General features: G+C 43.2%; 1 protein-coding gene across 1 annotated transcript; it reads left to right on the top strand.

The window, feature by feature from the left end:
• The first annotated feature begins 11,793 nt into the window (after nucleotides 1-11,793).
• Nucleotides 11,794-22,469, top strand: CD3E (CD3e molecule). The gene is made up of 8 exons (XM_027563603.1): nucleotides 11,794-11,900; nucleotides 12,013-12,121; nucleotides 14,216-14,233; nucleotides 18,992-19,009; nucleotides 19,435-19,656; nucleotides 20,501-20,668; nucleotides 21,012-21,058; nucleotides 21,799-22,469. The coding sequence occupies exons 2-8, from the start codon at nucleotides 12,073-12,075 to the stop codon at nucleotides 21,853-21,855; spliced, it is 579 nt and encodes a 192-aa protein (XP_027419404.1). The 5' UTR covers nucleotides 11,794-11,900; nucleotides 12,013-12,072; the 3' UTR covers nucleotides 21,856-22,469.
• The last annotated feature ends 621 nt before the right edge of the window (nucleotides 22,470-23,090 follow it).

Here is a 23,090-nt window from a genome sequence, read left to right as displayed (position 1 = left end):
AGAACTAAGCTGTAATTGTTTGAAGATGACACAATTTTCCATAATACCAAAACAAAATATAAACGAATGATTAGGAATAACAGAATTTAGCAATGAAATAGATATAAGATTAATATACATACTATTAGGAAACACTTCTATACCCCAACAATTAACAAAAAACAGCTTAAAAAAGACTTTATAATCTCTAAAAATATTGAATTGAATACTATATTGTACACCTGAAACTATTATTTTAAATCAACTACACTTCAATTTTAAAAAAGATACCACTTACCATAGTCTCAGAGTATATTCAACAAAAAGCTAACTCCCCAAAAAATATAACCTAGATAGAGGAAATTATAAAACATTCTTAAGAGGCATTTTGGGGCTTCCCTGGTGGCTCAGCAGTAAAGAATATGCCTGGAACACAGGAGACATGGGTTTGATCCCTAGGTTGGGAAGAATCCCTAGAGAAGGAAATGTATTCACTCATCCACTTCAGTATTCTTGCCTGGGAAATCCCATGGACAAGTGAGACTGGTGGGCTACAGTCTATGGGGTTGTAAGAGTTGGACATGCCTTAGCAACTAAACCACCACCACCAAGAGACATTTCAAAATAAATAAATGGAAAGCTATACCATGTTCATGTATTCAAAGACTTAATATTATAAAAATACCAATTCTCCCCAAATTGATCTACAAATCTATTTCATTTTCTAACAAAATTCTGGACGGATTTTTCATGAAACTATTAATGACTCCAAATTTATATGAAAAAGTAAAAGGCCCCAAACAAGACACTTATGAAAAGAACAGAGCTTAGAGCTTACTCTATCAGATGCCAGGGTTTATAATAAAGTTATAAAAAGTAAGATAATGTGGTTGGAGAAATGTCAAAACCACAATGAGATATCACCTCACATCCGTTAGGATGGCTATCATCAGAAAGACCACAGGTGACAAATGTTGGAGGGGATGTGGAGAAAAAAGAACTCTTTTACACCGTTGGTGGGAATATATATTGGTGCAGCCACTGTGGGGAAACGTATGGAGGTTCCTCAAAAAACTAAAAATAAAACTACAATATAATCCAGAAATTCTACTCCTGGGTATATATTAAAGAAAATTAAAACATTAATTTGAAAAGATACATACACCCAGTGTTCATAGCAGCATTATTTACAATAGCCAAGATAAGGAAGCAACCTAAGCGTCCATCAATGGATGAATGGATAAAAGAGACGTAACATATGTACTCAATGGAATACTATGCTAAGTCACTGCAGTCGTGTCCGACTCTGTGCGACCCCATAGACAGCAGCCCACCAGGCTCCCCCGTCCCTGGGATTCTCCAGGCAAGAACACTGGAGTGGGTTGCCATTTCCTTCTCCAATGCATGAAAGTGAAAAGTGAAAGGGAAGTCGCTCAGTCGTGTCCGACTCTGAGCGACCCCGTGGACTGCAGCCTACCAGGCTCCTCGTCCATGGGATTTTCCAGGCAAGAGTACTGGAGTGGGGTGCCATTGCCTTCTCCGAATGGAATACTACTCAGACATAAAAAAGGATGAAATTTTGCCATTTGCAACAACATGGATGGACATGGAGGGTATTATCCTCAGTGAAAAAAGTCAGAGAAAGACGAATAATGTATGTTATCACTTATATGTGGAATCTAAAAACTAAAACAAACTAGTGAATATAACAAACAAGGAACAGGCTCACAGATACAGAAAACAAACTAGTGGCTACTAGGGAGGAAGGGGAAGGGTAGAGAGGCATGAAATGGATAGGGGATAAAGAAGTACAAACTACTACGTGTAAAGTACATAAGCCACAAGGATATACTGCAGGACGTAGGGCATGCAGCCAGTATTTTATAATAACTGTGAATGGAGTATAACCTTTAAAAAGTGTGAATCACTATGTTGCACACCTAAAGTTTATGCAATATTGTTAGTCAACTCTACCTCAATTTTTAAAAAGAGAGAAAACAATAAAGATGATGTGGTATTCATGTGGGGATGGAAAAATTAACCGGTGAAACAATCATAGGCCATTAGTTAGACCTTTACACATATTAAACTTTGGAATATAATACAGGTAACATGTCAAAAAAGTGGGGAAAGGTCAGACTATTAAAAACATGGAGCTTGGGCTTCTCTGGTGGTCCAGTGGTTAAGAATCTGCCTTTCAATCCAAGGGAAACCAGTTCAGTCCCTTGTCTGGGAAGATCTCACACTGACGCAGGGCAACAAAGCCCATGCACCACAACTACGGAGCCTATGGGCCCTAGAACCTGTACTTTGCAATAAGAGAAGCCACCACACTGAGAAGCCTGAGCACCGCAACTAGAGAGTAGCCCCCACTCACCACAACCAGAGAAAGCCTGCATGAAGCAATGACAACCCAGCACAGCCAAAATAAATCAATCAAGACATTTTTTAAAAATATGGAGCTTGGGACTTCACTGGTGGTCCAGTGCTAAGACTTGGTAATTCTAATGCAGAGGACTGGGGTTCAGTCAGAGAAGTCAGAGTATTCAGAAATAAGGGAAAACAGTCAAGCAAAACAATGATAGTTTAGCCATTAAACAAAGTCAAGGACCTTCAGCTCCTCTTCAAGGGCTATAGATAATATTCTGTACCGTATCCTTTGAGCTGTTTTGCAGATACTGAAACCCCCACCAGGTGGAAAGAGTTAACTGTATGTTAACCACAGCACATAGACCCCAGACTGGTTGAAACCAGAAGGTTGATGATGTTGACTCCTAGTAACCTCACCACCAGCAAAACAGAAGAATGTCTACAACCTGATCACATACCCGACAATCTCCCTCCCTCACCTTGTCTTTTAAAACCTTTCCCTGAAAGCCATCAGGGAGTTCAGGTCTTTTAAGCATTAGCTGCCTGACTTCTTGCTTGACCCTGTACAATAAACAGTGTACTGTACTTCACTACAACTCAGTGTCAATAGGCTGGCTTCACTCAGCATGGGCGAGCAGACACAAGTTTGATTCAGTAACACTAAGACCTTTGTTACACCAGCTGCCTACCTATTCCTTCAACAAAGTGTTGGACAGGGAAACACTATTTTACAGGACACAGTATTTTACAGTGGTCTAGAAGAGAGAAGAAAAGTAAAAGGCAATTATAATGAGTGCTGTGTTGAGGAGTATTGCCTAACCTAATTTTTTGTTTGGGGTTCAGGGCACACTTCCCAGAGGCTGATGCATCTTGTTGAAATCTGAAGCCTGAGTATGAGCTGACCTAGATGAGGGTGAATTTCCTAGGCAGAAAACCCAAGAGTACATAGTGGCTTGGAAGTAAGAAAAATAAAAAGCATGAAGTGGTTAGGCATCTATTAATAATTTAGTACAGCAAAAGCATGAAAAAGGAGAAAGAAATAGAGGGCTAGATAAAGCTGGAAAGAGAATCAGGGACAAAATTCCTTTCCCACTCTCACCACCATCCCAGGGCTTTATAATTATCCTGAGAATGATGGGTGTTTCAAACTTCAGGAAGCAGTGTGACAAAATCACACTTTTTAGTATGTTTTAACTTCACTCTCACTGTCTTACAGAGAATGGATTAGTGGGATCAAGCATGGAGGCAGAAATACCACCATTGCAATAACTGAGTGAGACTCAAAAGATTAATTCAATCCTCCTCCTCCTGTTCCCCAGCCTGAAGGGTTCTCTAGACTGGCCATGAAAGGGGGCCACTGCATGACTTCAAAAGCATAGACAATAAAAGTGAAACAGATAAATTGGACTATATCAAAATTTAAAGCTGTGCATCCAGTTTCACAATAGCACAAAAAGGCAGCATATGGAATGGGAGAAAATATTTGTAAATCCTATGTCTGATAAGGGATTAACATCTAGAATATATAAACAACTATAGCTTTTTTAAAAAGCCCAATTAAAGAATGAGCAAACAGACTTCCCTGGTGGTCCATTGGTTAAGAATTGCCTGGCAATGCAGGGAACACAATTTCAATCCCTAGTCCTGGAAGATCCCACATGTCGCAGAGCAACTAAGCCCGTGCACCACAACTATTGCACTTGTGCTCTAGAGCCCGGGAGCCACAACTGCTGAGCCCATGTGTCATAGCTACCGAAGCCTGCATGCCCTAGAGCCGGTGCTCTGCAGCAAGAGAACCCACAGCAATGAGAAGCCGGAACACCAAAACTACAGAGTAGCCCCCACTTGCCACAGCTAGAGAAAGCCTGCACAGCAACAGACCCAGCACAGCCAAAAATAAATAAATAAAATTTATAATAAAATAGCTTTTTAAAAATGAGCAAAGGACTTGAATGGACATTTTTCCCAAGAAGATATAAAATGGCCAACAAGCCCGTGAAAAAATACTCAACATCACTAATTATCAAGGAAAGGTAAATCAAAACTACAATGAGATACCACTTCATACCCTATTGCCTTAATGGTCTGGGAACAAGCGACGAGAATGAAGACAGAACATGAAATCTGGTGCAATGATTCAGGGGACCTGCAGCCTCTCTTGGACAGAGGTGCAGAGCCCACTCTGAGTCCAGCTTTTATTCCTAAATGCAGACTACAAGAATTTCTTTAATCTTATCTTTCTCAAGACATACGCTGTTTTAATCATGTACTCCTTAATGTCATGGATTACACTGACATAGTCCAGATCTCCTTGGTTTTTACCCTAGGCTGTTCCCTTCCGGGCTAGTCTCAGGAGCAATCAGCAAGTGCGTAGGCAGAGTTCATGCCTGGCGCTGACCTGGTGTTCCAAAGTCCATACTTTCATGATCCCAGTCATACTCCCTTCTGGATCTGGCCTTGAGGTTTGTAACAAGGCTATTATTCTAAGAAAAACATGAAAGATAATCATTAGCATAGTTTCTTAATGGATGCTGTTTTTCCAGATTCTACTTCTATGGAATTTCTCAAGGCTGGGAAAGTACATTATTAGGAATTCCCACTACAATAGACATTAGGCTGACTATTATCAAAAGAAGAGAAAGCAAGTGCTGATAAAGATGTGGAGAAATTGGAACCTTATGCACTGTTGGAGAGAATGTAAAATGGTGCAACTGCTGGGGAAAATAATATATGAGGTCTTCAAAAATATTAAATACATAATTACCATATGATCCATCGATTCCACTTCTAGGTACAGACACAAAAGAATTGAAAGCAGTGTCTTGAAGAGAGATTTGAATACCCATGTTAACAGCAGCATCATTCGTAGTAGCCAAAAGGGTGAAAGCAAGCCAAGAGACCATCAGCAGATGAATAGATACACAAAACATGGTACATACATAGAATAATTATTCAGTCCAAATCTTGAGGACATTATGCTAATGAATTAAGCTAGTTCCAAAGAATCAAATACTATGTGATTTCACCTAAATGAGAAAGTCAAATTCATAGAGACAGACAACAGAATGGTGGTTGTCATGGGCTGACGAGAGAAGGAAATGGGGAGTTGTTGTTTAATGAATATAGAGTTTCTGTTTTGCAAGATGAAAAGACTTTGGGGACTGGTTGTACAATACAAATGTACTTAACACTACTGAACTGTTCACTTAAAAGTAGCTAAGATGGGGACTTCCCTGGTAGTCCAGTAGGTTACGACTGCATTTCAGTGCTGCCACTGAAAGGGGTATGGATTCAATCTCTGGTCAGGGAACTAAGATCACGCATGCCTCATCCCCAACCCCCCAAAAAAGTTAAGATGGTAAATTTTATGTTATGTATGTTTACCATAAATTTTTAAATTAATCCTCAAAAATAAAAAATGAGAACACTGCTTAGGGACTGCAAATTTGCTAGAACAGAGATGGAGACCATTTGGGAAGCCAGAGGGAAGAACAGACCTAAGAGACTCCCAGGAAACAGAGTGGAGTCCTAGGCCAGTCTAGTGGCTGTAGTGCAGGCTGAGTGAGGGCAAAGTTCAGAAAAGTAGAGACATTTCATTCCGAGCATCCAGTTCAGTTCAGTCGCTCAGTCGTGCCCGACTCTTTGCGACTGCATGGACTGCAGCACACCAGGCCTCCCTGTCCATCACCAACTCCCAGAGTTTACTCAAACTCATGACCATTGAGTTGGTGATGCCATCCAACCATCTCACCCTCTGTCGTCCCCTTCTCCTCCCACCTTCAATCTTTCCCAGCATCATTTCAAATGAGTCAGCTCTTCGCATGAGGTGGCCAAAGCATTGGAGTTTCAGCTTCAGCATCAGTCCTTCCAATGAATATTCAGGACTGATCTCCTTTAGGATGGACTGGTTTGATCTCCTTGCAGTCCAAGGGACTGTCAAGAGTCTTCTCCAACACCACAGTTCAAAAGTATCAATTCTTCAGCACTCAGCTTTCTTTATAGTCCAACTCTCAAACCCATACATTACTACTGGAAAAACATTAGCCTTGACTAGACAGACCTTTGTTAGCAAAGTAATGCCTCTGCTTTTTAATATGCTGTCTAAGGTGGTCATAACTTTTCTTCCAAGGAGTAAGTGTCTTTTAATTTCATGGCTGCAGTCACCATCTGCAGTGATTTTGGAGCATTCATGTGACCACATTGCTGATTTCCTAGTCAACTGTTGCCTCCTTCTGTTCAGTTTGAGAGGGAACTGGAGACTGGGTTCTATAAACACAGATGGAAGAAAGCTCTTAAATGGTGACTCTCAATTAAGATGGTACTGTTCTCTAGAGGGTATTTTGGAAATGTGTGTGGTTGTTTGTGTGGGATGCTAGAGGCCTTTAGCCAACCAAATGCTGGCATCTTGCCGTGCAGAGAACAGGTCAGCAAAACAAAAAAATTGTCCTACATATGACTTTCCAATGGCCCAAGGGATGTAGCAGTTGGCAGTAGGCAAAAAAATAATTCACTCTCCCAGCAGGATAAATTTCTCCTTACCATCAGGAGGAGTCAGGGCTGCAGGGAGCAGGGAGAATACATGTAGAAACCGAGGGCTCACAGCCTGAGAAGGCCATGCCAACAAGGGGCTCAGGCTCCCCACTATGTCTTCCCTTAGATTAGCAGAAGTGCTATTAACATCTAAGGCCAGGAGCAGTCTAGAATGAGTAACAAAGAAGGGAGATTATGATGATCAGATGGGGCCCCTAGAACAGCTGTAGTGGGGACCTAACTCTTCTTTCACAAGCTTCTCCAGAAAAAGAGATCAACCAGAATCCTGAAAACATTGATTAAAGAATGGCGTGAAGTTATTATACAGCAAGTGGATAAGCAGGCCGAGGGGTGACCTGCATGGATGCCGCGTGATGCTGCCCACATTCCCCCTTGAGGACCACTTACTCACCCATCTGCTGGGATTGTGTCCTCTGAGAGCTCACAGCCTAGCCCTCTCACAGGCCTTGTTCTCAGCGGAAGCAGCTGCAACACCCGAGTTCACACCTCTCTGGAAATAATTCATACTGAAAACTAGATGATATGCCTATGGCCTCAATTCAGGACTGCTCTAATGGGTCACCCTGTTAACAAGTCCAAGCTTGTACCTCTCATTGCATGCATGCTAAGTCACTTCCAACTCTCTGCAACCCTATGGACTGTAGGTTTCTCTGTCCGTGGGCTTCTCCAGGCAAGAATATGGATTGGGTTGCCATGCCTTCCTCCAAGGGATCTTCCTGACCCAGGGATTGAACCCACATCTCTTAGGTCTCCTACATTGGCAAGCGGGTTCTTTACCACTAGTGCCACCTCATGTGTGTGTGTGTTAGTTGCTTAGTTGTGTCCAACTCTTTGCGACTCCATGGACTGTAGCTGCCAGGTTCCTCTGTCCATGAAATTCTCCAGGCAAGATTACTGGAGTGGGTTGCCATTTCTTTCTCCAAGGAACTTCCCGACTCAGGGATTGAACCTGGTTCTCCCGCATTGCAGGCAGATTCTTTACCATCTGAGCCACCACAGAGATACCAGAAAGCCACCTCATGACAGACCAATAAATCGAGAGAGGAGTTATGGAGGCAAGGAATAGCTATTTCATTGGAAAAGCCATAAGACTGAGAAGATGGCAGGTTAGCATCCCAAAGAACCATCTTCCCAAAGGGGAGGGTGTAAAGTTCTGGTTCCAGCCAGAGTCAGGAGAGATTGTGTTAATTTATTCCTTCCTGCAGTCATTCACAGGTGAACCTGGTCAGGATGTTTCCTATGAGCTGAACAAAGGTATTTCATGTTAACTCTCATTACCTGGGAGCCAGGGTTCCCAGCGATGAGCCATTATGTATAATTTAACTTATAGGTAACATTCCTTTAGTGATTAACTCATTATAGAATTGAGGCTCTTCCCTATTACAACACAATCTTAGCCTGGTATCTCCCCTTGGTTTGGCTGAACTCTCATTGTAGTTCCCCTTCTCCCTTGGCCAACCCCACTTCCTTCCCTGACCAGAGCTGTTCCTGTGCTTCCCTCTGTGAGCCACCTGCACACAAATCTCCATCTCAGTTTGTTTCCCAGAGAACCCAAATGATGACAGCTCACATTTAGAGATAAGAAGGTAACCACCAGAAAAACAGTTTACAAAGTTGAAAGTGGTTTTCTCTAGGGAGAGGAATAGGGCCAAGACAAGGTGAGTCAGGAGACGGTTGTATGTACTCTTCTGTGCTCTTCCTTCGTCCGTAACGTGCATATATTACTTCCACAATTAATTTTTTCATTTAAAAATTTTTAAAGAATTTGATGCTGTCATTCTCCTGTTTTAAACTCTTCGATCACTTCCCATTACCCTTAAAATAATCCTTAAGAATCCTTTGGGATGAATTGGGAGAGTAGCATTGATATATATACACTATTGTATGTAAAATAGATAGCTAGTAGGAAGCTGCTGTACAGCACAGGGCAGCCTGGCACTCTGTGATGACCTAGAGGGGTGGGATGGGAGGTGGGAGGGAGGCCCCAGAGGGAGGGGATGTATGTATACATATAGCTGATTCACTTAGTTGTACAGCAGAAACTAACACAATATTGTAAGCAATCATCCTCCAGTTAAAAATTTTTTAAAAAAGAATCTTTAACAAGGCTTGCAAATCCCTCTCCATCTGGCCCCTGCCGAGTTTCCAGTTCCATTTCTTACCTCTGCTACTTGCCTTTCTGAGTTTCCGGTTTCTTGAATGGGTCTCTCTTCCTCATTCCCAGGCCCCAGACATGCTGCTCCCTCTTGTCTGGAATACTTTCCTTGTCCTCCCCCATTCCTGGTTCACTCCAGGCCTCCAGCAGGTTTCAGCTTAGATGCCACCCTCAGAAGGGAGACCTTCCCTAGCCCCAGACTACATTAGGCCTTCCTTCTATCACTCCCACAGCCCCTGTATTTCTTCTTTCTCAGCATCAATCTCCTGAAATAATCAGCTTAAGTCCACATTTCCTTTCATCTTCCATGAGGCCTATCTATCTTGTGACTGTTCTATTACTAGCACCCAGCACATACTATAGCCAAGTAGATATCAAATATTTACTAATTCAATGAATATCACCAAAATATTTTTGAGGACCCCAACTCTGTAATCTGTGACAACTTAGATAACCTATCTGAGCCTCAGTTTACTCAAGCATAAAATGAGGATGAAAATCATACCTGTCTTAGAGGGTCATTTTTCGCTTGTGTTGAGGCCACACCCTAACCCTAATGTCTACCTTGTTGTTGTTTAGTTGATAAGTCACATCCGACCCTTGGCGACCCCATGGACTATAGCTGGCCAGGCTCCTCTGTCCATGGGAATTCCCAGGCAAGAATACTAGAATGGGTTGCCAATTCTTTCTTCAAGAGTTCTTTCCGACCCAGGGATGGAACCCACATCTTCTGTATTGGCAAGCAGATTCTTTACCACTAAGCCATCAGGGAAACCCTGATATCTACTCCAGAAGTTTGTTTTTTGTTTGTTTGTGTTTGTTTGCTTTGGGGCCATGCCACTCAGGATGTGGAATCTTAGCTCCTGACCAGGGATCTATCCTGTGCCCCTGTATTGGGAGTACAGAGTCTTAACCACTGGACTGCCAAGGAAGTCCTTAGAGAACTGTTGGTTAAAGCCCTTAGCACAGTGCCTGGCACCGTAACCATTTGATTGATGCATACTCAAAAATTAAGAAAGACCATAACCAATCTCAAAGAAAGGCAATGCCAAAGAATGCTCAAACTACTACACAATTGCACTCCTCTCACACACTAGTAAAGTAATGCTCAAAATTCTCCAAGCCAGGCTTCAGCAATCTGTGAACCGTGAACTTCCTGATGTTCAAGCTGGTTTTAGAAAAGGCAGAGGAACCAGAGATCAAATTGCCAACATCTCTGGATCATGGAAAAAGCAAGACAGTTCCAGAGAAACATCTATTTCTGCTTTATTGACTATGCCAAAGCCTTTGACTGTGTGGATCACAATAAACTGTGGGAAATCCTGAAAGAGATGGGAATACCAGACCACCTGACCTGCCTCTTGAGAAATTTGTACGCAGGTCAGGAAGCAACAGTTCGAACTGGACATGGAACAACAGACTGGTTCCAAATAGGAAAAGGAGTACGTCAAGGCTGTATATTGTCACCTGCTTATCTAACTTTTATGCAGAGTACATAATGAGAAACGCTGGGCTGGAAGAAACACAAGCTGGAATCAAGATTGCTGGGAGAAATATCAATAACCTCAGATATGCAGATGACACCACCCTTATGGCAGAAAGTGAAGAGGAACCCAAAAGCCTCTTGATGAAAGTGAAAGAGGAGAGTGAAAAAGTTGGCTTAAAGCTCAACATTCAGAAAACGAAGATCATGGCATCCGGTCCCATCACTTCATGGGAAATAGATGGGGAAACAGTGGAAACAGTGTCAGACTTAATTTTTGGGGGCTCCAAAATCACTGCAGATGGTGACTGCAGCCATGAAATTAAAAGACGCTTACTCCTTGGAAGGAAAGTTATGACCAACCTAGATAGCATATTCAAAAGCAGAGACATTACTTTGCCAACAAAGGTCCATCTAGTCAAGGCTATGGTTTTTCCTGTGGTCATGTATGGATGTGAGAGCTGGACTGTGAAGAAGGCTGAGCACCAAAGAATTGATGCTTTTGAACTGTGGTGTTGGAGAAGACTCTTCAGAGTCCCTTGGACTGCAAGGAGATCCAACCAGTCCATTCTGAAGGAGATCAGCCCTGGGATTTCTTTGGAAGGAATGATGCTAAAGCTGAAACTCCAGTACTTTGGCCACCTCATGCAAAGAGTTGACTCATTGGAAAAGACTCTGATGCTGGGAGGGATTGGGGGCAAGAGGAGAAGGGGACAACAGAGGATGAGATGGCTGGATGGCATCACTGACTCGATGGACGTGAGTCTGAGTGAACTCTGAGAGTTGGTGCTGGACAGGGAGGCCTGGCGTGCTGCGATTCATGGGGTCGCAAAGAGTCGGACATGACTGAGCGACTGATCTGATCTGATCTGATAACCGTTTATACTCACATCAGCAGATTCTAAGACTGTCACTCTTTACCCTTTCCAATGCCGAATATTACATTTAAAAAATATTTTTGTAAATATTACAGGCAAAAAAAGAATGGCATCTCATGGTTTTAAATCAACATATATTTTCAAACCAACACCTTGGCCCAAGCCACGTATGCCATAAAGAAAGCAACTCTTTGGTGCTCCTCTCTCTTCCTGTCACAGCTTGTGTGGTGAGGAGGGGTATCTGAGAAGGGAGCCCCCAGTGTGCCAAGGCCTGGGCAGCTGAGTTGCAGGTATTTTTTCACAGCACCTCAGGTCTCCCTCATCCAATGGGAGGACACGGGGCCCAACTCTCCCCAGCCAACCCAGGTGGCTGCCTCCGTCTCAAACGTAGAACCCTTCAGGCCCAGAGGCCCCTTCACACTTCCTGTGTGGGGTTCAGAAACCCGCCTCCCCTCCCAGCCGTAGGTGCCTGCTTCGGAAAATGGTGAGTCTCTCTCTTACAAAGCCCCCTTTTTCATCCCAGCATTGGGAGCAATGGCCCCAGGGTCCTCAACTCCAGCAGGGGTTTTGAAAAAGTCCTCTGGTTTCTTTTTCAGAAGTTGTGAGCCAACTGGCCTCCGCCATCTTAGGTAGAGAGAGCGTCCAGTGAGGGAAGGATGCAGTCGGGGAATCTCTGGCGAGCTCTGGGACTCTGCCTCTTATTAGGTGAGTAGGATGGAATGAAAAGATGGGTGTTTCTCCAGACCATGGAAGGCTCACTGCCTAACCTGGTACTGCCCAGGGTATCAAGGAGCCTCATTTTCTAGAAAATGTAAGGAAATGTTTGTGCAGTGTTAGCACAGGGAACGAGGGCTAGGCTAGTGTGTTCCCAGAAGACCTTTCAGAGAACAGCTAAAGGAAAGCAGTTGAGGTGATCATATCTACCGAAAGCAAGGAGATCTTTGTGCCTCCGAGAAAAACCTCGTTCTGTCAGTGAACAGCCCAGCCCTTGTGAACTAACACAAAGGAGATTAGAGGAGTTAGCCTTCACTGTTTATTGCGAGGAGAATAGATAGTTGATCCCAAACTCTGCACCAACTATACAGCAAGCTTAGTATCTGAGACAATGAAGCACTTCATAATTTCCAGTCCTTTTCAGTTGACCAAGTGCTTTCGATTACTTTAGTCCTGTTGGAAGGAAGGTGGAATATAAATTGATAAGTAACTAAGAGGCTTTCCATAGCTCATATCAGACAAAGATTTTTTTTCTTTTAAGGTTGCTGTAGTAAACAGCACTCAGTAAGAGTGCCAGATACCATGCTACAAAAAGGTCTTTACCTGTGTTAACTACTTTAATCTTTACCTACACCTTGGAAGGTAAACGTTATATGTATCCTGTTTCAGTGGTCCCCAGCCTTTTTGGCACCAGGGACCAGTCTCGTAGAAGATGATTTTGCCACGGACTGGGGTGGGGGGTTCATTTCAGTATGTTTCAAGCACACCCCATTTATTGTGCAGTTTGTTTCTAATCTAATGCTGCCACTGATCTGACGAAGGTACCCATCTGTGGCCCAGAGGCTGGGGACCTCCGCCCTATTTTACAGATGTGAAAAACTAGTACTCAAAGAAGTTCAATAGCTTGTTTAAAACCACAGTTAGTAAGTGCTGAAGCTGATCTGGGAACTCAGAACTGCCTACAACCTGTGCTCTTAATGATGGCACGATGTGAGGCCAAATAGCTCATGAGGGTTTTATTTTAGAAATCTAGAAAACACTATCACAGCTGGGGCTTGCATCTCAGAGCTATAGCCATGGCGTCTCCACTTCCTGCTTCATCTTGGGTTTCTCTAGCTTGAGCGTGCACACGAGTCACCGGGGAATCTTGTTAAATTTCAACTTCTGCTTCAGTGGGTCTGGAGTGGGGCTGCCCTTCTGCCTTTATAATGAGCTCTCTGGCTCATTTGTCTCCTACCAGGGAACATGTGGAGTGTCAAGGGGCAGAGTGTGATTCCTCAAGGCATTGGGTTACAGCCCCATAGTATATACTGTGCTCTGCAGAGGGAGAGAGAGGGAATACCAAAGACCCAACCACCCCTAGAGGTTTGGCCTCATGAGAATGTGCCCAGGCTGCTCTGGTTATGGTGAGTGGGAGGGGTGTTTCATCCAATATACAGGCTGTTGATAAAATAGGTACACATGAAACTTGAAGGCGATGTCAGGGAAACTGGTCATTACAGAGAATCCGGATTACTGCTGAGTGCAGGGACTCTGGAGGACCCAGTGGAAATATGATCGGACTCTTCAATGCACAGGCGCTAGCTAATGAGTAATTGGTTTCAAGTATTCTCATCTCTGTCTCAAGTAGAAAACAAATGGAAAAACCGAACTATCAGACTAGCAGGAGTCAGAGACGGAACAAGAATCTCAATCTTTGCACCTAACCCAGAGCTTGTTTTTCTTCCACAGTCAAGAGATTTCTTTTTAAAATGGAGGCTCGGCTGCAAAACTCTCCCGCTATTTCTCCGTCTCCCCAGAAGCACCCCTCAACATTTTCTAACATCTGTTTGTCAAATGCTGTGTGTTCATGTTTAACGCTAGGTGCTTCCTTCTTCTGTCTCATCCCAAACGGACCAGAAACCCCGGGTCAGTACCCAGAAGTCCATATCACTCACTGGGTATAGGCTTAACTGTGATCCAGAAATGGGTGGGAAGGACCGCAGATGCTCAGAAATGGTCAGACTAGACTATAGAACTTTCTCTGCTTGGAATTTCAGTCACTCACAACATTTACTAACTCTTTTCTTCTTATTTATTTTCTAGTTCGTGCTTGGGCACAAGGTGAGTTATGCTTTTTCTTTCCTTGTTATCAAATCAGCCCATCTGTTTTATATTTATGAATGTTTTCACTAGACCTCCTACAGAGACCAATAAAAGGGGTTTCTCTCATCTTCTCCTTTGCCTTTTCGCCATAAGTCTAGGGATAGTTCTAGCCAAGAGGAGGAATACAACAGAGATCATAGGAAATAATGAGTGTTAACTATTCAGAAGAAAAGAATTGAGCCAACTAAAATAATGCCAAGTTTTTGTTTCCTATTTGATGTGAGTTTTTTTGTGGAGGATTTGTGGCTTGAATGCATGCCTAGAGATGCACTAAATAGGCCTCTGGGGCAGCATTTGAGTCCACATTCAGTATTACATGTCCAGGGACTTCCCAGTGGTCTAATGGTTAAGACTCTGCACTTCCAATGTGTGGGGGGCATAGGTTCCATTCCTGGTCAGGGCAATAAGATTCCACATGCTGTGGGGTATGACCAAAAAGTAAAAAAAAAAAAAAAAAGAAGAATGACACGTCCAAATACTCTGAAAGTGTGTGTGTGTGCATGTGTGTTCATGTGTGCACATGCATATGAGTGTGCCTGGCCTGGACTTACCTCCTCAGTCATAGCAGAGAGGCAGGAATATCCCAGTATTGGAAGGCTTTCTCTTCAGTCAGCTCCTCCAAATTGAGTGAACCAATTTTGTGTTAAAAGGCATGCACTGGGCCAGTCTCCATTACGTAGCCTTAATCTGCCTAAATTGTAGTGTCCTTAGAATCCTTTTTAAAAAATATATCATGGAGAATGTGTTAATGTTACCTTACTGACAGATGGGATATGTTGAGAGCCCTGATAAACTCCAGAAAAACTAATCTCTTCTGCATGCTATTGGTCATTTGGGGTTGGTTTTTGTTTATCGTTTAATTTATGCCCAATACAGATCTTCCTTTTTTGCTAGCTTTATTGGAATACAGTTGACATATAACATGGTATAAGTTTAAGGGGTACAATGTAATAATTTTATGCTTGCCTGCTAAGTCACTTCAGTCATGTCCAACTCTTTGCAACGCTAAGGACTGTAGCCTGCCAGGCTCCTCTATCCATGGGATTCTCCAGGCAAGAATTCTGGAGTGGGTTGCCATTTCCTCCTCAAGGGGATCTTCCTGACCCAGGAACAGAACCCATATCTCTATGTCTTCTGTATTGGCAGGTGGGTTCTTTACCACTAGTGCCAATTGTATTTTTAATTTTATAAATATATTTTTATATTTATGTATCGAATAGACATTATATTCAAAATGATTACTTAGGACCCTTTTTTTATAACTAATTAGCCACCAGGTTTTTTTAATGTAGAATATGAAAGAGTTTTTCCATATGCAGCCATGGAAAATTTAAATGTCCATTGTTTTCTGAAGATTGAGGGAAGAGTCCTAACCCAAGGTGGAAGGGTCTGATCTTATTAGCTGATAGAAGTGTTCCGAATAGTTTCTTTTTCAGATTCAGAAGAAATTGGTAAGAGGATTTTCGCTCTGTACAACTTCCTTTCAAATGTGGATCAAAATGACCATGACATGTCACAGTAATAAATACTAAGAGCCAGAACCATTAGAGAGAAAATATAATTATCTTTCAATAGAATCTGTATGAGATGTGCCTATGTTTGTTGCTAACTGTCAGGTCCGATTACAGCTGAGTGATGTGTATTCCTGAGCATCCATTCAGGAAAGAATATATATGCGGGTGTGGGTTGGAATTTTTGTGTATATCATGAATTCATTGAAGGCCAAAACAACACCTTATTTACTTGGCCAGATACACATGGGCTTCCCAGGTGGCTCAAACGGTAAAGAAACCACCTGCAATGCAGGAGACCTGGTTTTGATCCCTGGGTCAGGAAGATTCCCCTGGAGAAGGGCATGGTAACCCACTCCAGTATTCTTGCCTGGAGAATCCCATGGACAGAGGAGCCCAGTGGGCTACAGTCCGTGGGATCACAGAGTCGGACACGACTGAGCCACTAACACTTTACTTTTACTTCTAATACACATGGTAGGTGCTCAATGTGTGTGTGTGTGTGTGTGTGTCTGTGAACAGGTGCTCAATACCTGTTTTTTAAATGAATAAATGATCATGCATATGACTGCATCACTAGTTCCTTCCCCCTCAAGAAGCTGAAGGTCTTTGGAATTCCCTGGAAGTCCAGCAGTTAGAACTTCATACTTTCACTGTTGAGGGCCTGGGTTCAATCCCTGGTCAAGGAACTAAGATCCCACAAGCCACATGGTTCGGCAAAAAAAAAAAAAAAAGAAAGCTGATGGTCTTATTTGAAAGATAAATAATTGATAATGTAGTCTGTTTCCTGCTATGAGTAAAGAGTAAAATAAAATATAAAGAGAAGAGCGGCCAACTCTACAAAGGATATAGTTGGGAAAAGCTCCCCAGGGGAGGTGATTCTTGAGTTGAGTTTTAAAGAGTAACCTTATTTATGAGGAACAATATCTCAGGCAGTGAAGAAGGTTGTGGAGTGTGAGGCTAAGAGTCTAACTCTGAAACTAGAGCATCATAGCCTGGCTCAACTTCTTACTTGCTGAGTGTCTGAATAATTTTCTTAACTTCTCTGTGCCATAGCATTATTACATGTGAAATATAAATAATAATGATACCTAGCTTGTAGAGTTGTTATGAGGATTGACTGATTTACTTAGAATATCATCTGATGGGCGGAAAGCAGTTGGTAGAGTTTAGCTATCATTATACGGGAAATATGCAGACTAAATAATAAGCATTATAGTTTACTAAGTATACATGTTCTAGGTATTGCCCTTAATATTCTACCTGAATTTTGTCACATAATTCTCCTAACATCCTCACTCTACAGATAAGAAAACCAAGACTTAGAAAATAAATATATTGTCCAATCAGAGATATAAATATAAATGCATATTTATCTGATGCTGAAATTCATTTTTTTAAAAATATTTATTTGGCTGCACCAGGCCTTACTTGCAGTTTGTGGGATCTAGTTCCCTGACCAGAGGTCTAACCCAGCCCCCTGCACAGGGAGCACAGAGTCTTAGCCACTGGACCACCAGGAAAGTCCCTGAAACTCATTCTTTTAATCATTATGAACATGTACAAAATTTTTGTGAGCATATGTCCTGTTTCTAAGTGTAGACATCTAAGGGAATTTCCTGGTGGTCCAGTGGTTAAGACTCTGTGCTTCCACTGCAGGGACCATGGGTTCGATCCCTGGTTGAGGAACTGAAATCCCACATGCCATGGAGCACAGCCAAATAATAATAATAAAACAAGTGCTTCTAAGCATAGACATCTACGCCCTCGTATGAGATTGTATTGGTCTGCGCTTCACTACTGAATTTATGCCAAAAAGAGTTGTGAGCAATTTCTTTCACATTGCTTTTCCAAACAAACATACCATGCAGAGTGAAACTTCTATTTACTTCTATATTATTTTATGATTTCTAGTTTAATATTTCTAAGAAATATCAATGCTGAAAAATTATTTCCAAGTCAAAATATTACAGATGATCTACTGTCATTATACTCAACTCCCCATTATTAGTAGATAGGTAAACCTGCAGAATGACTTTACATTCCATATGATCTCAGCTGGAGTGCTGACTAAGCAAGTGGGTCAGTACTCTGCTCTGTTCTCCATTAGCAGGACCCCCAGAAGGAAAGAAAGAAAGTAAAAAACATTTTTCTTGAGCATCTGCAAAGCACCATCCATTTTCGGTTTCATAATCCATTTAGTTCTCACAAATACCTTGTGAGGTAGATGTTTTATCTGTTTCCCAGATGAAGAAACTGAAGCTCAGAGAAGTTAAATGATTTTCCCTTGGTCACACAGCCTAAAGCAGATCTGGGATTCAAACATAGGGTTTCTGACTCAGTCCAGCGTTCTGTCCCCATAGCACACTGTAGCAAAACACCCCCAACAGAGAGAGCGGTACCTCTGAGCGTCACGCTCTGCTCTTCCAACTGTTATATATTCAGGCTCAAGCATAGCCCAGTGCTGCCTAGGGTCCCAGCCACAGGTCTTCCAGGAAACCAGGGTCTCCCCATCCCTATTTCCTAGGGCAAAATTACCTACTCTGGGGAATTTGGCTGGATCCCCAAATTTTATTAGTGGATTTCAGTTGTCCACACCAATAGTTCCAACATATATAACTAAGAGTTGATTGCACTGAGATATAATTTAAAATACTGTCACTTTTTATTAGAAGAATTATTTCTTTAAAATGTATACAGAACTTCACATAGTTTAAGGGTAATAACATGAAAGTGGCATGGAATAAGAAGAAAGATATTTGATCTCTACTATGAGGGTTTCTGTTAGTTATAAGAAAGAACTTCTGAATAACGAAAAACAGATGAGTATAAGAATCAGTGATTCAAAGAAATGAAGGTCTTCATCTCTGAGAAGGATATGATATCCTTTTCATATCTATCTGGAATATGGCCCTTGCTAATGCAAGAGAGTAAGTTTGAAGACGTCTAGAATTTTTCAGCTTTAGGATTCTAAGACTTTTTGAGCTTTACATGCTGATACATTCTCTGTTTGATACACCTGAGTTGTGTCTATGAGCATATCTCTTAGGCCTGGTACATAACTCATCTTCAAGACATGGGGCTCCCAAAAAATTCTCTGGGAATTCTTAGAGACAGTGTCTAACTCCACTCAAAATTTTTTACCCACAATTTAAACTTCAACCAAGGTTATTTTCTTACCATTCTTTCCTTTTTTCATTTTCAGATGCTGATGAACAGAAACGTAAGTTTTTCAGTCTCTTACGCCTGCCCTATCAATGATGCAGATCTGTGGTTGGGAAGAAGCACCTGATTGAGGGAGATTAACCCCAAGAACTGAGGCCCTCCCAACATTTCTAACTCCCCATTTTAGAAACATTACAAATAAGGACTTCTATAGATTTTCTTTATTTTCACCCTCTCCTTCCAAGTCCCCATGTCCATGCCTAAACTCTGAAGTCATCTTCAGGAGGTTCTCTAGGGCCCCTTCTCCTGCGTCTCTCCTCTTTCATATCCTTTAGCCAACAGAGTCGCCTTTTGACAAGAAAATCTGAGATCTAGGATGTCAGATGACTTTCTGCATTTGGTTGCTTCTTTGGCTACTAACTTGCCTTAAATGTTACTGGTTTCTCTTTTTAAATTTCCCTTCTCTTCTCTCCCATTCCCCAGCATATGAAGTCTCCATCTCTGGAAACACTGTTGAGCTGACATGCCCTAGAGAGTTTGAAGGTGAAATACATTGGAAACAAAATGATGAACAAATGAAAGGCTATACTGGGAAACAGCTGTTACTGGAAAACTTTTCAGAAATGGATAACAGTGGTTATTATCAGTGCTACATGACCGAAGGCAACAAGGAGGCCGCACACACGCTGTACCTGAAAGCAAGAGGTAATACAGGTCTTCAGAGCAAGCTCTACTAGACTCTTCAGGGAGGATATTTTAAAATCGCATTCTCAGGATTTCCCCTTACCCAACTCACAGTTCCCTGGCAACTTTGTGCTTCCCCTGTACTCAATCCAAGACTATCTGGGGCCACACATCATCAGTGTTTTCTGAAATATAGATTAAACATCAATATAGGGCTGATAGGGTAACCTTAGCACTAGATCCAAAACAACTTCCCAAGAGACAGGACTGGGTATCCTGTCTGCATTACATCCTGTCCAGAAAATATGGAACCCCAATATTAGTTTATCTGATGCTTTATCCAGACATGAATTCTTCAGGATTTGCAAAAAGGACTCAAAGCTACTCTATGAAAATGTCATAAACTAAGGCATAATCATAAACAATAATGACAGCTAACAATCAATGAATGCTTACTAAGTTTCAAGCACTATATCAAACACTTGCCTGGGCATTTCATATAATCCTCTTACCAAGTATATGGGTTCAGTGCTATTTTACTTCCATTTTATATATGAAGAAACAGAAGCTTTGCAGGTTCAACACACATTTCCGAATTCTCACAACTAGTGAGTCATGTAGCGGGGCTTTGAACCCAGGACTGTCTGACTGACTCCAGAGTCTCTACCCATGAACACCACACTTCGTTTGTTGTTATAAAGGTGCTGAAGCAGCCTGGGGGCAGAGGGAGGGGTGTCTGGCCACGGCAGGTACGTGAGTACTAAAGGTCGAGAACGAGCTTCATTTGTTCCTTCCTCATCTCCGGTGTCCTGTGTCTTCCTTTCTGGGGGATTTCTCTTCTTCTCCCCCGACCCCTGCCTCACAGTGTGTCAGAACTGCATGGAGGTGAATCTGATGGAGGTGGCCACAATCATCGTGGTTGACATCTGTGTCACTCTGGGCTTGCTGCTGCTGGTGTATTACTGGAGCAAGAGCCGAAAGGCCAAAGCCTCGCCTATGACGAGAGGAGCGGGTGCTGGCGGTAGGCCTCGGGGTAAGATCACGGAGGAGATGCCCACCAAGGAGGGGATGTCTGGCCTGGACCAGGTCAAGACAGCTTCTCTAGAACAGTCATGGTATGGCCAAGATCTTGACACAGAATGTCCCATCTCAGATTACTCAGAAACCATGGAAGGACCTTGAGCAGAGGTCACAAAATGATAAGAACTGTGTAGGGTCATCAGAGATGGGATGGAAAAAAGGCAAAGAAAAATAGCAGCTGGAGCAGAAAAAACTGAGAAGTAGAGGGGAGTTCGCCATCCTGGATTTGGGTCTCATTTTCACGAGATTGGTGTGTCCTCTTGGAAATGAATCGTTTTCCCTTCCCTCCTTTGCAGGACAAAACAAGGGGAGGCCACCCCCTGTACCCAATCCAGACTATGAGGTAATGAGGGACACAGTGGGGGAGGGGAATTTCTAGGGGAGAAAGGGACAGGTGGGACTATCCACCTGGCCTGTCAGACACTTCAAGGCCCCTCCTTCAGGGCTCCAGGACAACCCACAATGTGCCCGCCTCTATCATGGTAGAACGCGGTCATCTCAAAGGCTGCAGGGTTCCCACAGCCACAAGCAGTGGGGGTGGCGGTGTCACTCCTCTTTCTCTGGTTTATTCATTAATTAGCTCAGGAGCAGCCATGGGGAATACCATACACCCAACTCAAACACCATAAACTCGTGACTGCCATCCCACCAGCATGTACCTACCAGCTGATCTGGCAAGTAAAGAGTTACTGCCTGACACGGCAGAGAATCACCAGGACTGTTCTAATTGATCGGTGTGTATGCACCACCAATGGTTAAATATTTTGCATGTCACACCTGGAAAAACTCAACAAATATTTACTGAGCACCAGTCAAGCATGTGGCATTTACTTTTGCATGAGTGACTTCACTTAATTCTGACAAAAGCCCTAAGAAGTGGTCCTTTAGTTTCCCATTTTTGAGATGGGAAAACTAAGGTTCACAGGAGGTGACCAGATCAATTCTCTTACCAGTTGAGCCCACCTCCTGCCTCCTAGCCTAGGATCTTCCCATTGCTCTAAAGCTAATTCTGCAGAAGCCCTTCTTTCTCAGGAATGACTTCCTCCCACCCTGCTGACCACCCGCTCTCTATTCCACCTCTAGCCCATCCGGAAAGGCCAGCGGGACCTGTATGCTGGCCTGAATCAGAGAGGCGTCTGACAACTCCTGACACCATCTCCCACTGACCCAGGTCTGCCTCCTCTCCAGGCCTGCCACTCCCTGTTTGTTCCCTGGGCAAATCTTGGACCCCACAGGAGAACTGTTCCTCTGCCTTGTGGGAAGCTTCCACCCTCAGCCTTGTCCCCACAGCCTCCTTCCTGCCTTCTCTGCTGGCGCCCAGTCCAAGGATATTGCTGCCTTATTATCCTTTGAAACATCACAGCTACTCACCCCTTCACACCTGGTTGGCCTTCTTGTCAGGATATTTATTTCCGTTCTTCACCCCACCCTGCCCCCATTTGTTCCTTCCCCAGTGGATATTACTATTCCCCTTGGTTCCCTCTTTCTCTTGCAGAGAAATTGCCCCATCCCTAACTATTCCACCTACCTTTCTCTGTTTCTAGCTCTCTGTTTGGAAACCCTTGGTGGGAATGGACTGGGTAAATGCTGGCAGAGGTCCTGCCCTGTTCACAGACCCCAACCCAGAGCTCGTTCTGTGCCCCCTCCCTCCCTGTGTCCACTGCAGACTCCTAGATGGTCATTTGTAGCTCCATGAATGTGCTAAATTCCTTGTCAGCTGAGAAAGAAAAGAAATAAAGTGTATTTGGCTGAAAGAGTTGCTGTCCCTCTTTTCTGGGAAGCCCTCAGGCTGTCTTGTTTCCTGAACAACACAGGTCCTCCCTACCTTTGACTGTATTCCTAGCTATGACCTCAAATGCAAGTACTACCTGTTTCCACAACTGGAACAGGCCTTACCTGAAGCTCTCTTTGAAAAGGGCATCAGGGAATAAATCAAAGAGGGGCAGGGGGTGGGGGGTGGATATAGAGAAAGGGAAGGAGGCAGAGAGGAAAGAAATGAAGATGGAAAAGAAAAAGAAGGGAGGGAGGGAAGGGAAGGAGGGAAGAGAGAAAGAAAGAAAGAAAGAAAGACAGGGAGAAAAAGAATCATTTGACTAATCCCTTTTGGAGAAAAACAGCAAGAATAACAAAGAGTGCCTGATGAATGCTCCGTTCAGAAAACGGGTGAGACAGAAATAAAGGTCTTAAAAGGCAGATGAAGGCAGCGGAAAGAAAAGAGGAGGTGAAGGGGTGTGTGTCAGCGGGTGTTGGGATGTGGGGGAGGGGAATACAGATTTCCACGCTGCCTCGAGAAGGAAGCCCCTCCGAGGAGAGGAGGAGCCGCCCGGGTGCTGGGGGAGGGGAGGGAGGAGGTGGAGGTGCGGCAGAGCAGGGAT

This window comes from Bos indicus x Bos taurus, chromosome 15, assembly GCF_003369695.1.
Source record: "Bos indicus x Bos taurus breed Angus x Brahman F1 hybrid chromosome 15, Bos_hybrid_MaternalHap_v2.0, whole genome shotgun sequence".
NCBI lineage: Eukaryota > Metazoa > Chordata > Mammalia > Artiodactyla > Bovidae > Bos > Bos indicus x Bos taurus.
This window is presented reverse-complemented; position numbering and strand designations above follow the sequence as displayed.